At 36.7% G+C, this 15,351-nt stretch overlaps 1 protein-coding gene across 1 annotated transcript in view; it reads right to left on the bottom strand.

The window, feature by feature from the left end:
- Nucleotides 1-15,351, bottom strand: part of TXNDC16 (thioredoxin domain containing 16) — an 84,856-nt gene that overhangs the window by 13,574 nt on the left and 55,931 nt on the right. Inside the window, exons 15-17 of the mRNA XM_054716067.1 lie at nucleotides 14,962-15,098; nucleotides 3,862-3,946; nucleotides 2,387-2,525 (exon numbers count right to left, since the gene is read on the bottom strand). Of these exons, the coding sequence (XP_054572042.1) occupies nucleotides 2,387-2,525; nucleotides 3,862-3,946; nucleotides 14,962-15,098 (361 nt within the window). The remainder of the gene's footprint in view (nucleotides 1-2,386; nucleotides 2,526-3,861; nucleotides 3,947-14,961; nucleotides 15,099-15,351) is intronic.

Below are 15,351 nucleotides of genomic sequence, written 5' to 3'. Positions count from 1 at the left end.
TGGGGGCATTATTTACCTAGGCTACTTTGTCATCAGGTTCACTAAAATAAAAATTAGATGCCGTTTTAAAAAATATCTACCATCTGGTCATCCTCTCCTCTTCCTACCCAGGTGAAGGAACCAAAGTCTGTCTAGTACTTAAGGGCAGACCAGGAGAGGAGCTTGCTGCTAGCTGACTACTGCAATCACTACATGCTCTAGACTTAAACCTCCAACGCGGAGCAACTTTAGGAAATTTAATAACCACTTGAGAGTTTTTTCATTTACGGAAATGCCACAAACTAAAAGCAAAATAATTTTTATTGCAGCCGTTCAGTATTGAGTAGAACACCGCAAACCAAAACATTGCAAACTTGAACAATGACACAGTGCTTACCATGTTTGCGTAAACTAGAAACAGATTTTAATAGTTAAGTTTGCCCTAAGTTTCTCAGCCTTAAAGATTATAATCTTAATGAATAAAATTGATACTAATTTTTACCTATCAGGCAAAAAAGAGTAAAAAGATATAAATCTCCTGTTGGGCAAAACAGGAGTATCAGAAACCTTAAAAATGTGTCTACCCGTTGGAACAGCAACTAAAACTCTATGAATTTACCATAAGAATATATCATGGAAACACAGAAAGATTACCTACAAAGATGGTCCCTGAGTAAAACAAACTAAAGACAACTTAAATATTCATCTATAGAAAACTAATTAAATAAATTGTGTTCTAGTACAACAGAATATTATGCAGATATTAAAAAACAATATGCCTATCTTTATTTCTTGATGAAACACATACATACACATGGAAAGTTTTTAAACTTTGGATAATACATTCCCAAATTTAAACTTGGTTAGAGGTTGATTCTAAATTTCTTCATTATAGTTTTCTGTATTATCTGGAAAAAAGTTAAAGGCTTGTAATAATTCCAACCATTTACACTATGTATTTGCTAAAGAAATATATAGCCCGGCTGGTGTGGCTCAGTGGTTGAGCATAGACCCATGAACCAGAAAGTCACAGTTTGATTCTCGGTTGGGGCACATGCCTGGGTTGCAGGCTCGATCCAAAGTAGGGGGCTTGCAGGAGGCAGCAGATCAATGATTCTCTCTCATAATTAATGTTTCTATTTCTCTCTCCCTCTCCCTTCCTCTCTCTGAAATCAATCAGAACATATTTTGGAAAAAAAGAAATAGGTAATTCCATATCTCTGGTAGAAAATGTGCAAGATGAGTGCAACATGTTATTAAAGACAAAATTATTACTTGAGTAAATAATTTAGAAAACCACATCCTGAAAATATAATAATTTGATTAATTATAACCTGTAAGTTTAATTTGGGGAGAGTGGTGAGGGAACAGAACCAATGTGACAAAAAGATTTAATTATTAAAACTATGGTCATTTATTTGAACCTAAAATGTAGTAGTCATTCAGATTATCACAACATAAAAACAAGATATATGTTCAGTATTTATAGCTGATAAAAGTGCTCCTTATGTCACTTTATAATTATAGAAAAGCATACACTTATAATAGTCTAGCTATGTTTAATATAAAAGAAAAACAACTGAAATCAAGAAATGTGTATTACATATTTTGTGCCCCTGAATCCACTATTATACAAAGCATTGAAAAAGGCCTTTCATAAGTCAATATTTTGTTCTAACTGTATAAAGAATAAAAATACCAGCTAGTGCTGGCCGGTGTGGCTCAGTTGGTTGGGGCATTGTCCTGTACACCAAAAGGTGGTGGGTTCAATTCCTGGTCAGAGCTCAAACCCAGGTTATAGGTTCAATCCTCAATCGGGTGCATATGGGAGGCAGCCAATCAATGTTTCTCACATCATCATCTGTCTCTGTCTCTCTCTCTCTCTCTCTTCCCCTTCCTCCCTCTCTGGAATAAATAAAAAAAAATCAGCTAACATTTGTTGAATGTTTACCAGGGGCCAGACACTGAACACAAATAATCTCATTTAGTCTTTACAGGAATGCTCGGCAGTTGCTGCTGTCACCTACATTTTACACTGGGACACTGAGAAGTTAACACACTGCCAGTAAGTAATCAAGCCAAGGATGTGAAGCTGAGCAATCTGATTCTCCAGAACCCATGTGCTTTATACCAAGTTTCAGCCTAGATTAAGTACTTCAACTGGCCATCAGCCACACTGGCCTCAGAAATAAAAATAATCCAAAGACATGGGAACTTTTGGCAGTGGACTAGAGAAGCTTCGTGCATAATGAGTGAACAATAAAAACAGCAACCCAATGAATCCTCTGTCACAAACATCATGCCATATGCCAATAAAAGCTGGAAAATCACATATTAAAATAAACTACCTTTAACTCATCTAGATATCCCTATTTCAAATAACATCCTTATAATAAAATATACTCACAAATGTTTCCAGTAATGCATTTGTTATTATTTGAACTATATCTTGAGCATGGGTGTTGGCTAATGGAATGCTCTCTACTTGGCTTTCTTTGTGTCTGGCAAGCAGCAGGGCTGGAAGAGTTGCAGTATATTTATTTGACCTGCGGAGAAATATATATTTAAAATTTTCAACTAAATAATAGCAAGTCATCAAAAACATAAACAATGAGGCCAAGGAGTCACAGTGGAAGGCAGCAGATGGGAAGCCCTACTACCAAGGAAATAATAACTCAATTTACAGACACATTTATCTTCGGTAGCCTTGACGACCAAGATTGAAAGAAAGCAACAGATAATAATCTACCCAGATTTTTTTTCCTAGAGAACTTATCCATCAAGAAAATGTCTAAACAGGATTAGGAACACATTGAATAGCTCTCAAACTTTCTGGACTGCTCACCATACTGCTGAGCAAGGAGGTGGGCATTTATTAGAAATCTACTCTTTGCAGGCACTACACCAGGTGCTTTTAGTTAAGTTTTCATTTAACCCTCAGAACAGCCCTATAAAACAGCCACTGTTAGCCCCAGCTTCCAGTAGAGGAAACCAGTACTCGAGCGTGATAAATAGCAGAGAGAGAATTCAAACTGAGGTTCTCCAGACGCAGTCTGTGCTTTCTCCACTGTAACAGAGCCCAAATCTGCTCCCTCCTGCCACTACTTTTGCTAAGTAAATCACTAAATTAAACAGGAAAAAATGCTGTGTGTGAAATTACCAGTGATATAGTCACATTTATATCATGTAAAAAACTCCTGCTAGAACAAAATACCAGGTATAACTCAATTAAAACTCTGGGAGAAATCTGGAAAAACTTAGATTTTTATATATATGTGGCAAATCAAAACCCAAACACTCAAGAAGTAAAATCTCCCCCTCCCCCCACCGCCCCTTTCCCACAAAATACAACAATTCCAAAAATCAAAATTGCAGGTAATAGCCCAGCTGGTGTGGTTCAGTTGTTGAGCATCGGCCCGTGAACCAAGTCACTGGTCAGGGCACATGCCCCGATTGTGCGCTCGATCCCCAATAGGGGGTGTGCAGGAGGCAGCCAATCAATGATTCTCTTACATCATTGATGTTTCTATTTCACTCTCCTTCTCCCTTCCTCTCTGAACTCAATAAAAATATATATATTTTAAATGTATGCATTTAAAAAAATAAATTAATATATATATTTTTAAAAACTACAGAACCCAAAGAGAACAATTTGTATAGGAAGATGAAGTCATATGAATCCAAGGTTGCTCCTCTGGGGGTGCTATGTAAAAGAATATCTAAAAATTCTAAATAGCAACATGGTACTTCCCAGATCTTCCTAGAAGAAAATTAAAACTTGTAATGTGTCTTCCCTATCTTTTTTCTCAACTATGTAAAGACAAGCAATATATTATTTTGCAAACTTCTTCCTTCCTAAAATTAGAAGACTAATAAACTTACAGTATCAAAACATCTTCTTCAGAATAAATTCCAGTGATAACACATCCTTTTAGGTACTTTCCTGCTTCGGTGAAATCTTCTTGTGCTAAAAATACACAGACAAGACCGAAAAAAGAAATCTTTAAAATTATGTGTGCTACTCAACTGGTGAAGAGATTTATAGAGAGTACTTTGTTATTAATTAATTATAATAAATATTTAAGTGTAGATCTTATATAACATGGTAGTTTTAAAATAAATCTGTATCTTTTGATATTTGATTATGACAGAAATGTAAATTGATGTAATACAATATGGTTCCCTAAACAAATGTACTCTAAATTTGTAAGATTTACAGCACTTTAATCATACACATTTACTGAATAAATATTTGTTGCTTTTTAAAATTTACTTCTAAGGCAAGATAAATGGAGACAACTTTCTTATATGGAGCTTGGAAAGAGAAACTGGTATGTGAAATGATATACACATTATAATCACAAAATCTAAAAGAAGCAATATGCATAGGCAAGAACAGAAGACTGGAAATTCTAGTTCTCTAGAATGTCTGTGTTAGGGTTCTGCAATTAGGAGAGATTTATTTTCTATAATCTGTTTTTGTTACTTTTGAACTTTGATTAACTTGTGTAACAGTTTTTTTCTCATTTGTTAGAATAGATATTCAAAATTAAAATTATGTCTATAGATTTCTGAATGCATGTGCATGAATAATAAGCATGTTCTGGATTGTGCTAATAATCAAATAAAAAAGCAAGTCTGAATTAATATTTATAGACTAATGAGAATAGAGCAGAGGTGAACTTATATAAATGACATATTCTTGCCACATGGAGGCTAAATGATAGCCCAGCTTGCTGCATGAAAGGATCATAGTTCAAACACAAAAACAACGATGGAAGATTTGAGTCATAAAGCACCTAGCTGTCTAGGTATGCTGAACCCAAAAGATCTGTACCTTAGCATGCAGCACTATGTTCAGGGTGCGAGCATCAACACTGTTAACACTGGGTAACCATAAGATCATTTTCTTTAAAAAAGGATACATATTTTCCACAAGATTGTCTGTAGGAAAGCAAACTTACTAGAATGGCCCAGTCAATCAATGGGCAGCATTGAGAGCTCATTTATAATCATGATTCTAATAAGAAACTAGTAATCCATGAAAATATATTTTTTTAGCCTGTGCTACACCAAAGTAGAAAAGATTATAAGAAAACTAAACTAGTAACTAGCATTGTCCCCGCATTGGTGAAAACTGCACATATGTCAGATATATGGCAACCCCAAATATAAGGAAATAATCAGCTAACTAAATAAAAAGTTTTAACCATTATTAATATATTAGAGATGTAATATTATGGTGACCTATAATATTTAGGTGTTAACTATAAACATATTTTAATTGCATAAAATAGATACATTAATTTAGTAATACCACTTTTTTCCACTATTACATTTTACTGAAGTTTTATTTACACACACAAATATACACATATATAAATATGCATATATAACCCTGTTAGCAAGAGTTGAGAAACAAAAACACTCCATTAACTAAAAGCACTCCTAATCCCTAGATCAGGGGTCCTCAAACTTTTTAAACAAGGGCCAGTTCACTGTTTAAACTGACCATTGGAGGGCCGGACTATAGTTTAAAAAAAACTATGAACAAATTCCTATGCACACTGCACATATCTTATTTTGAAGTAAAAAAACAAACAGCAAAAACACCCGCATGTGGCCCGCGGGCCGTAGTTTGAGGACGCCTGTCCTAGATCTTAGTTTCTAAATCCAATGTCCCTCTAAAAGGAACCTGGACTCCTTGGAGAAATGACTAATTCCTGGAGTGGGGCTGGGAACATCTTGTGCCAAAAGGACATATTCAAAGAATAATGGACCTGTCACAAAAGACACAGGAGTCAGATTGAAGGGGTTCCCACTGACCAAACTTGAGCAAACTAATGATAGTAACTGATCATAAGCCATTGAATAAAATAAGAACTCAGGTGTCCACACTGATAAACAGACAAATGAGAAAGGAAAGCTCTTACAGCTAATAAATGTAAAAAGAATAATGGAGTTAGAACTTTTCCACTTGGCAACCATCATAGTAATAACTCTTTCAATTCTAAAACTGAAGTGTAAAATTATGAGAAACGGGCCATTTACAAAGTTTTTAATTCTATCCCCCATCAGATATTATTTCCTACAAAGTTAAAAATAGTAACTTTCCAGGAAAGGGACCTGGCATATACACCTGTGGACAAAAGAGAAATTTTAGCCCTCATGGAATTCACATTTTAGTGTTCAAATGATCAGAATCTATATAAACAACAAATTAATATCTGATACAAAATTAGTGCTCAATAAATGCCAGTAGTTAGCTTTTCTGAATAAAATACAAATGTACATAAAATGCACACAATAGCCTTTTATTGTTATACATTTTCTCATTCCACAGATGTTGAAAGTCTAGCAACTACCATGGGAATGTCTGCAAAATATAAACAGACAAACAAAAACAAATAAAGAAGTGGAACTAATACCTGACTGAAAAGGCTGGGAATAATCAAGCCAGTGAAATAATAAATTTTAAAAAGCATCATATCCAGATTACATCATTCTGGCACACCAGAACTACCTGTATATAATTTAGCATTACACTTTTGACTTTTTTTGAGATATAATTACATGTAAATTATATTATCATTTGTACAGAAATACAATCAAGTACATTGTTCCTTATACTGATCTCAGCATTGACAATCAAGAAAAAGTTTTCTCTATGGGTGAGTCAACATCCCAACTGGATAAGATGGCAAAATGTCACCTTTCTGTTTCTGGTTGCTACCAGATTGTTGAGGGTTAAGTTTTATGATTAGCTGCAGTGTTTTCTAAATGGTCTACACAATTATCCCTACTGTTTTATTGCTTAACTCTTATCCTTGTTTTAATGATTTTATTGTATTTGTGCTTTTTATTATCTGAAGACTTACTCCTTTTTTGGAAGGAGGTCCAGTGTGAGTAATAAATGAAAACACCTGAGGTAGATAAAAGACAAAGTCAATAGTGGGAGCAAAAACATTAGAAAGAGAAAGACAAAGGAGTAAAACACAGACTCATTCACATCACAATTTTTCATAAAGAAAAAACAAATTAAAAAGCTATGCCCTCACCCTAGCTGATCTGGCTCACTGGATGGAGTGTCAGCCTGCAGGCTGAAGGGTCCCAGGTTCGATTCTGGTCAAGGGCACATGCCTGGGTTGCGGGCCCAACCCCCAGTAGGGGGTGTGCAGGAGGCAACGATGAATGATTCTCTCTCATAATTGATGTTTCTCTCTCTCTCTTCCTCTCCCTTCCTTTCTGAAATAAAAACATATTTTAAAAAAAGCTATGCCCTCTAGCATTTTGCTTCTAAGATGTTAGGCCCAGAGCACACATTAACATTCTTATTATTTCTTTGTAGTAAGTTCTTCAGCTTTTAATTTAAAAGAATTTGAAGACAGTCCAGTCTGCATGGCTCAGTGGATTGAGCACCATCCCATACACTAAGAGTTTGCTGGTTCAATTCCCTGCCAGGGCACATGCCCAGTTTGTGGCTCAATCCTAGTAAGGGGTATGCAAGAGGCAGTCTATCAATTTTTCTCTCTCATCATTGATGTTTCTATCTTCTCTTGCTCTCCCTTTCTCTCTCTCTCTAAAAAATCAATAAAAACATTTAAAAAATAAAAGAATTTGAAGACAAACTGGAGGGGAATAAGAAACTGAACTAACAAGCAAAATAGTGACAAACTCACACATAAGAGAGCAGGCTGACAGCTAGGGGGAGGAGTCAGGCATGGAAGGATTGAGCAAAAAAGAAAAAAAGAACTCATGGACATTAACAACAACAACAAAAAAAGAAAAAGGACTCATGGACATTGACAACAGTGAAGTGATTGCAGGGGGGATGGGTGTCGGGGGAAGTAGAGGAGATTATGGGGAATAAATGGTGATGGAAAAAGTAAAATAAAAAATATATTTAAATTTTAAAAAAGAAATGTTTAGAAATAAAAATTTTATAAGTAATTAATATCTATTATATACAAATACAATGCTAAACATAGGAATCTTTTTCCCATACAAATATCCTTAAAAGATTTCATTCAGAATTTGAAATAGATCTTAACTAAGAAGGGGGGAGGTTCTCTAGATAAATGGTAAGAGTATGTGATGAAAACACTAAAGCTAAGATTTTATTACACAGTCAAGTGGCTATCCATATGCAAAGGCAGAGAAAAATATTCTAAGCAATACCATTGGTCAGAAAAAATTCCCAATATGTACCCTTCCTTTAAAAGTTACTGAAAGACACATTTCTATGGAGCAAGAAATAAAGAGTAGGAGTTTAAGAATAGAGAAATTTTGATATTAAAAGAACTCTATAATCTGACGCTCTGTACACCTATATAAGTAAAATTGATTTATATAAGCACTGTGTCAAAGCTGAATGCAAAAACATTAATTTGAAATGCATGAAAAATAAGATCAATTAATTGAAGGATGGAGGGATGGATAGATATACAAGTATATGTTAAAGCAAGTGTAGTTAAATGCTAATGGTAGAATCTAGATGGCCAGGTATATCATTGTTCACTGTAGAATTCTTTCAACTTTGCTATATGTTTGAAAATATTCATAATGATATGTTAGGATGGAAAAGATTTCTGAAAGAGAAATATATCAAGGGGAAAAAGCTCACCAATAATGATAAAATGAGTCTATAATATGAGACCATAGAGGCTCATATAGAGAAAAGGACCATAGAAGAAATTAAAAGCATCCTCAACTGCCACAAGAAGAATATTCCCAAAATCAATGAAATGGTCGTTAATTTTATAGATTCCAATATCAGTTGTTTTTGTTTTAAATATCTTCTTTACCCTTGGGGAAAATAAAACCAAAAGTAGTATACATCATAAAGAAAAATAATAAAGAAAAAATAACAAAATACCAAAATCCTGGCCTGTGTGGCTCAGTGGTAGAGCATCAGTCTCTGCACCGAAGGGTCAAAGGGTCATGGGTTGGATTCCTGGTCAGGTCAAGGGCATGTACCACCTGGGATTGCAGGTTTGTTCCCAGCCCTTGGCGGGAGTGATGAGGAGGGGTGAAGGGTGACATTTGCAGGAGGCAACTAATCTATGTGTCTCTCTCATATCAATGTTTCTCTTTTTCTTTCTCTCCCTCTCTCTCCCTCTCTCTTCTCCTCTCTCTCTCTCTCTCTCTCTCTCTCTCTCTCTCTCTCTCTCTTTCTTCCTCTCTCCCTCTCCCTCATCCCTCCCTTCCACTCTTTAAAAATCAATGGAAAAAATATCCTCGGGTTAACAACAACAAAACAACAAAAAAGAAATACCAATGAAGCATAAAACAAGCAACAGACATTCAAATAAGTATAGACAATATGTGTAAATGGCCAATGTTCACCTGAAAGAGTAAATAGGCAAAAATATATATAAAAAAGACAAATAAGAGACTTGACCCAATCATGTATTTTAAAACTAACCCAATATATATTAAAAACTAATAGATTAAGTATCAATAGGTAAAGTGAACAAAATAAAAAACATTTAAACAGACATATATACACACATATAGATGTGAATTTAATATGTTAATGGTGGAATCATAAAAAGGAATGGTAGAATCAAAAAATAGGAAAACATGTTAACTACTTAAACAAATAGTTGGCCTCTAACCTCATCTAAACAGTTGAAAACATTTTTAAAAGAAAAAAATCAAAGGACACAATCCAGAGTGAAAAGGCAACTCATGGATGAGAGAAAAATATTTGTAAATCATGTATATGGTAAGGGGTTAATAAACAGAATATATAAAGAACTCCTGCAACTCGACAATCACTAACCAATTAAAAACTGGGCATAGTACTTGAATGACATTTTTCCAAAGAAGAAGTACAAACAACCAACATGCACGTGAAAAGATGCTTAACATCACTAATCACCACGCAACTAGGGAAATACATAGCAAAACCACAATGAGTCATCACCTCACACCCATCAGTATGGAGTTTCCTCAAAAAACTAAAAATGGAACTCCCATTTGACCCAGTAATCCCACTTCTAGGAATATATCCTAAGAAACTAGAAACACCAATCAGAAAGGATATACGCACCCCTATGTTCATAGCAGCACAATTTACAATAAGATCTGGAAAGAGCCTAGGTGCCCATCAGCAGATGACTGGATCAGAAAACTATGGTACATCTACACAATGGAATACTATGCTGCTACAAAAAAGGAATTCTTACCATTTGCAGCAGCCTTTATGGAAATGGAGAGCATTATGCTAAGTGAAATAAGCCAGTCAATGAAAGAAAAATACCACACGATCTCATTCATTTATGGATAATAAAGAACATTATAAACTGATGAAAAAAAGATAGATACAGAGGCAGTAAAGCATCAAACAGACTGTCAAATTACAGCAGGAAGGTTGTGGAGGGGTGGGGGAGATAAGAGATCAACCGAAGGACTTGTATGCATGCATATAAGCATAACCAATGGACGCAAGACACTGGGGGGTGAGGGCATGAATGGGAGTGGGGGGGGGGGGCGGGAATGGGAAGATATGTACACATGTAATACCTTAATCAATAAAAAATAAAAATAGGAGGCATCGATCGGACTATCGGGCCTCAGAGGGAGGATAGGGGAGGGTGGGGGGAGGGGGGAGAGATCAACCAAAGGACTTGTGTGCATGCATATGAGCCTAACCAATGGTTAAGTTCAACAGGGGGTTGGGGCATCCGTGGGGAGGGGTGTGGGATGGGAATGGGGGGATGAGGACAAATATGTGACACCTTAATCAATAAAGAAATTAAAAAAATAAAAAATAATAAAAATAAACCCCCCAAAAAAGAAAAAAAGTGATATTAACAAAGAAAAAATATTATCTCTAAAAAGTATTTTTCTTACATTTTTATATTTTTTTATTTTATAATAAACGTATTACAAACATTAAAAAACCCACAGAAAATAACAAGTGTTGGTGAGCATGTGGAGAAATTAGAATCCTTTAATACTATTGGTAGGAATGTAAAATAGTGCAGTCGCTATGGAAAACAGTATGATAGCTCTTCAAAAAATTAAAAATCGTATTACATTATGACCCAGAAATTTCACTTATAGTATATATCCAAAAGAATCGAAAGCAGGAAGAGATATTTGTGCACCTATGTTTAGAGCAGCATTATCGATAATGGTCAAAAGGTGGAAACAACCAAGTGTCTACTGATAGATAAATGGATAAATAAAATGTTTTATATACATACTAGAGGCCTGATACACGAAATTCATGCAAGGGGCTTGGCCCTCGCAAGCCCCTTGCAGCCTCAGCTGACCTTCACAGCCCTAGCTGCCTTGGCCAGCCCTCAGCCCTGGCTTCATCCGGGTAGTCGTTCTGCTGTTTGGTCTAATTAGCAGTATTAGCTCTTTATTATATAGGACTAGAAGCCTGGTGCACGAAAATTCATGCACTGGGGGGGGGGGGGGGGGAAGGCGGGGAGTTTCTCAGCCTGGCCTGCGCCCTCTTGCAGTCCGGGACCCCTTGGGGGATGTCCAACTAACGGCTTAGGCCCGCTCGCGGTAGTTGGACATCCTTAGCACTGCTGAGGAGGCAGGAGAGGCTCCCGCCACTGCCACTGCACTTGCAGCGGTCAGGTGGGCTTGTGGCTGAGTGGAGCTCCCCTGTGGGAGTGCACTGACCACCAGGGGGCAGCTCCTGTGTTGAGCGTGTGCCCCCTGGTGGTCAGTGCGCATCATAGCGACCAGTTATTCCCAGTCTTTCTGCAGTTAGGGTCAATATGCCTATTACCCTTTTATTATATAGGATATATAATAAAAGAAAGGAAAGGCTGATACATGTTACAACAGATAAACTTTGAGGACATCATACTAAGTGAATTACGCTAGTCAGAAAAAAAATAAATAGTATATGATTCCATGTATATGAGGTAGCTAGAACAGTCAAATTCATAGAGATATAAAGTAAAATGGTAGTTAGTTGCCAGGGGCTAGGGAAAATGCAGAGTTGTTTAGCAGGTATAGTTTCAGTTTTGCAAGATGAAAAAGTTCTGGAGATTAGTTGCAAAACAATGTAAATATAATTAACACTAGCTATCTACACACTTAAAAATGGTTAAGATGTGTATTTCATCACAATTTTTTAATAAGAAAAATATTCAAAGCATAAAGATAATATAAATCAAAGTAGGAAAATATAAATAAAGCCAGAAGAAAATACAGGTGAATATTAACTGATAATGATAATAGGGGATTTCAGTAGCTAAAAGAAATGGAAGAAATCTCAAAATCGATAAACCTAAAAACAATTTTATATTGCTACATATAAAATTATTATTAAGCAAAGCTAAAAAGCAAACAATAAACTGAGGAAAATAACTGGAACAAAATGACAAAGATTAATACCCTTACTATATAAAAATCTCCCAGTAATTCATTAGAGAAGCAATAAAACCCCATTTTTAAAAATAAGTAGCATATACATTTTACAGAAGACAAAGTTATTCCCATACTGGGGATCTATACCCACTAAACAGTCTAAAATCCACACAAAAACTCAGAAAGAAAATATCCTTTATATACAGCAAAAATAAAAAAGGAAACAACAAATATTATTGCTAGACAGTTCAAATATTATACAGCCATGATGTTTCTGAAGAATATTACTCACCTGGAAAAATTCACCCAAGTAATATTAAACAAAAACAGTAAGAATCAAATTGGACACACAGAGAGAGGGAACCAAGATGGCGGCATAGTTAAACAACTAATCTGCTGCCTCACACAACAATTTCAAAAACACAACTAAAAGACAAAAACGTCTACCACCCAGAACCACGGGAAAGCTGGCTGAGTGGAAGATTTACAGCTGCGAAGAGAAAGGAGCACAATCGCTGAAAAGCTGAGGTACGGAGGCACGCGAATCGGGCCGGCGGGCGGCTGGGTGCGCGGCTTTTCTTCAACCCGCAGGGAGACAAGCTCCCGATCACTCTGAAATCCAGTTTCTGGGGACACTCGGGGGACCCAGACGCCTACGGGGAGAAGCTGGACTCTCGGCCATCGGGTCGGAAAGTGAGAGTGACTTTTTTGCAGTGGTGCGCCCAGCAATCATTGTTTACTGCGCTGGAGCGCAGGGGCGCAGGGACTTGGAAAAGTGGAAAGGCAGAGACAGCTGACGGCAGCCATCGCCGTTGGCCACGCCCCAGCCTAGTGACGCCCTGAGACCCCGCCCCGCCCTGAGGCCCCGCCCTGAGGCCCCGCCCCGCACATTCTACAAACCCGCCCAGGCTCCACACAGCGGCTTTTGCATATAAATGGCCTGTTCTGTGGCAGCTTAACCAACTACAGCTCCAGACTGCTCCAAAACCGCCCAAGCAAAGGAGGAGAAAACTAGCCCTTGCTGTAGCTCCTGCTGGGGAACACACAGTACACAAGGGTACACCAAGAGTGTCCACCTCAAGTAACTGGGAGGCTGACCCGTTGAACCAATAGGACACCTAGTAGACAAAACTACCCTACCAACTCAGGGAAGCAGAGAATATGAGAAGGCAAGGAAACAGATCACAAACCAAAGAAATGGAGGAGAATAAGCGACTGGACATAGAGTTCAAAACCACGGTTATAAGGTTTTTCAAGAATTTCATGGAAAAGGCCGATAAATTCAATGAGACCCTTGAGGATATGAAAAAGGACCAACTAGAAATTAAACATACACTGACTGAGATAAAAAATATTATACAGAGACCCAAAAGCAGACTAGAGGATTGCAAGAATCAACTCAAAGATTTGGAATACAAAGAGGCCAAGGACACTCCTCCAGAGAAGCATGAAGTGAAGAGAATTCAGAAAGTTGAAGATAGTGTAAGAAGCCTCTGGGACAACTTCAAGCGAACCAACATCAGAATTATGGGGGTACCAGAAGAAGAGAGAGAGCAAGATGCTGAAAACCTATTTGAAGAAATAATGAACGAAAACTTCCCCCACCTGATGAAAGAAATAGACTTACGAGTCCAGGAAGCACACAGAACCCCAAACAAAAGGGATCCAAAGAGGACCACACCAAGACACATCATAATTAAAATGCCAAGAGCAAAAGACAAAGAGAGAATCTTACAAGCAGCAAGAGAAAAACAGTTAGTTACCTACAAAGGGAGCTCCCATACGATTATCAGCTAATTTCTCAACAGAAACCATGCAGGCCAGACGGGAGTGGCAAGAAATATTCAAAGTGATGAATAGCAGGAACCTACAACCAAGACTACTCTACCCAGCAAAGCTGTCATTCAGAATTGAAGGGCAGATAAAGAGCTTCACAGATAAGAAAAAGCTAAAGGAGTTCATCACCACCAAACCAGCATTATATGAAATGCTGAAAGGTATTCTTTAAAAAGAGGAAAAAGAAGAAGAAAGATAAAAATTATGAACAACAATTACATATATATCAACAAGTGAATCTAAAAGTCAAGTGAATTAAAAATCTGAGGAACAGAATAAACTGGTGAACTTAATAGAATCAGAGGCATAGAATGGGAGTGGATTGATAATTCTCAGGGGGAAAGGGGTGTCTGTGTGGGGAGTATGGGAAGAGACTGGACAAAAATCATACACCTATGGATAAGGACAGCGGGGGGGGGGGAGGTAAGGGAAGGGGGGGGGAGGAACTGGGTGGTGGGGAGATATGTGGGGAAAAAGGAGAAACAATTGTAATCTGAACAATAAAGATTCATTAAATAAAAAAAAAAATTGGACACACAGTATTAGCTCAATTACATTAAGACATATAGAAATATTCAATAAAGAGGTACACAGAAAAAGAGGGAGAAGAAAGTACATTAAAATTTAGCAGCTCCAAATAATTATAGATTTTAATTTTTCTTCAAATTTCTCTGTATTTCAAAATCCTCTATAATTTGAGTTCTCTGTAATTTAAAAAGATAGTAATTCTTTAAAAAAAAAAAAAACACTAGTAAATGAGTACTTAACTAAGTATTGTATAATTTAAAATTCAATTCTACTTACCTGTTGTCATGGTTGGACTAAATAATCCCAGTACTGACACACCAGAATAGGAGATTAGGTCTTTATATAATTCCCCACTTAAATATTCTTCTGCTTCTTGGATAGATGTTATGTTCACTGGACATGAAATCCTGTTGCTAGATGAATATAGATATATATACAAAATTAATTTTTAAAAATACTTTTCACCAGCTATGGAAAGTAGTCAGGTGATTCCTCAAAAAATTAAGAATAGAGCTACCATACAACCCAGCAATCCCTCTCCTGGGTATGTACCTGAAAAACTTGAAATCATGTATTTGCAAAGATATATGCACCCCTATGTTCACTGCAGCATTATTCATGGTGGCCAAGACATGGAAACAACCAAAGTGTTCTGCGATAGAGGAC

The sequence above is a fragment of the Eptesicus fuscus genome, chromosome 5 (genome assembly GCF_027574615.1).
Source record: "Eptesicus fuscus isolate TK198812 chromosome 5, DD_ASM_mEF_20220401, whole genome shotgun sequence".
NCBI classification, from domain to species: domain Eukaryota; kingdom Metazoa; phylum Chordata; class Mammalia; order Chiroptera; family Vespertilionidae; genus Eptesicus; species Eptesicus fuscus.
The sequence above is the reverse complement of the archived record's forward strand: the minus strand, read 5'-3'. Positions and strand labels throughout refer to the sequence as shown.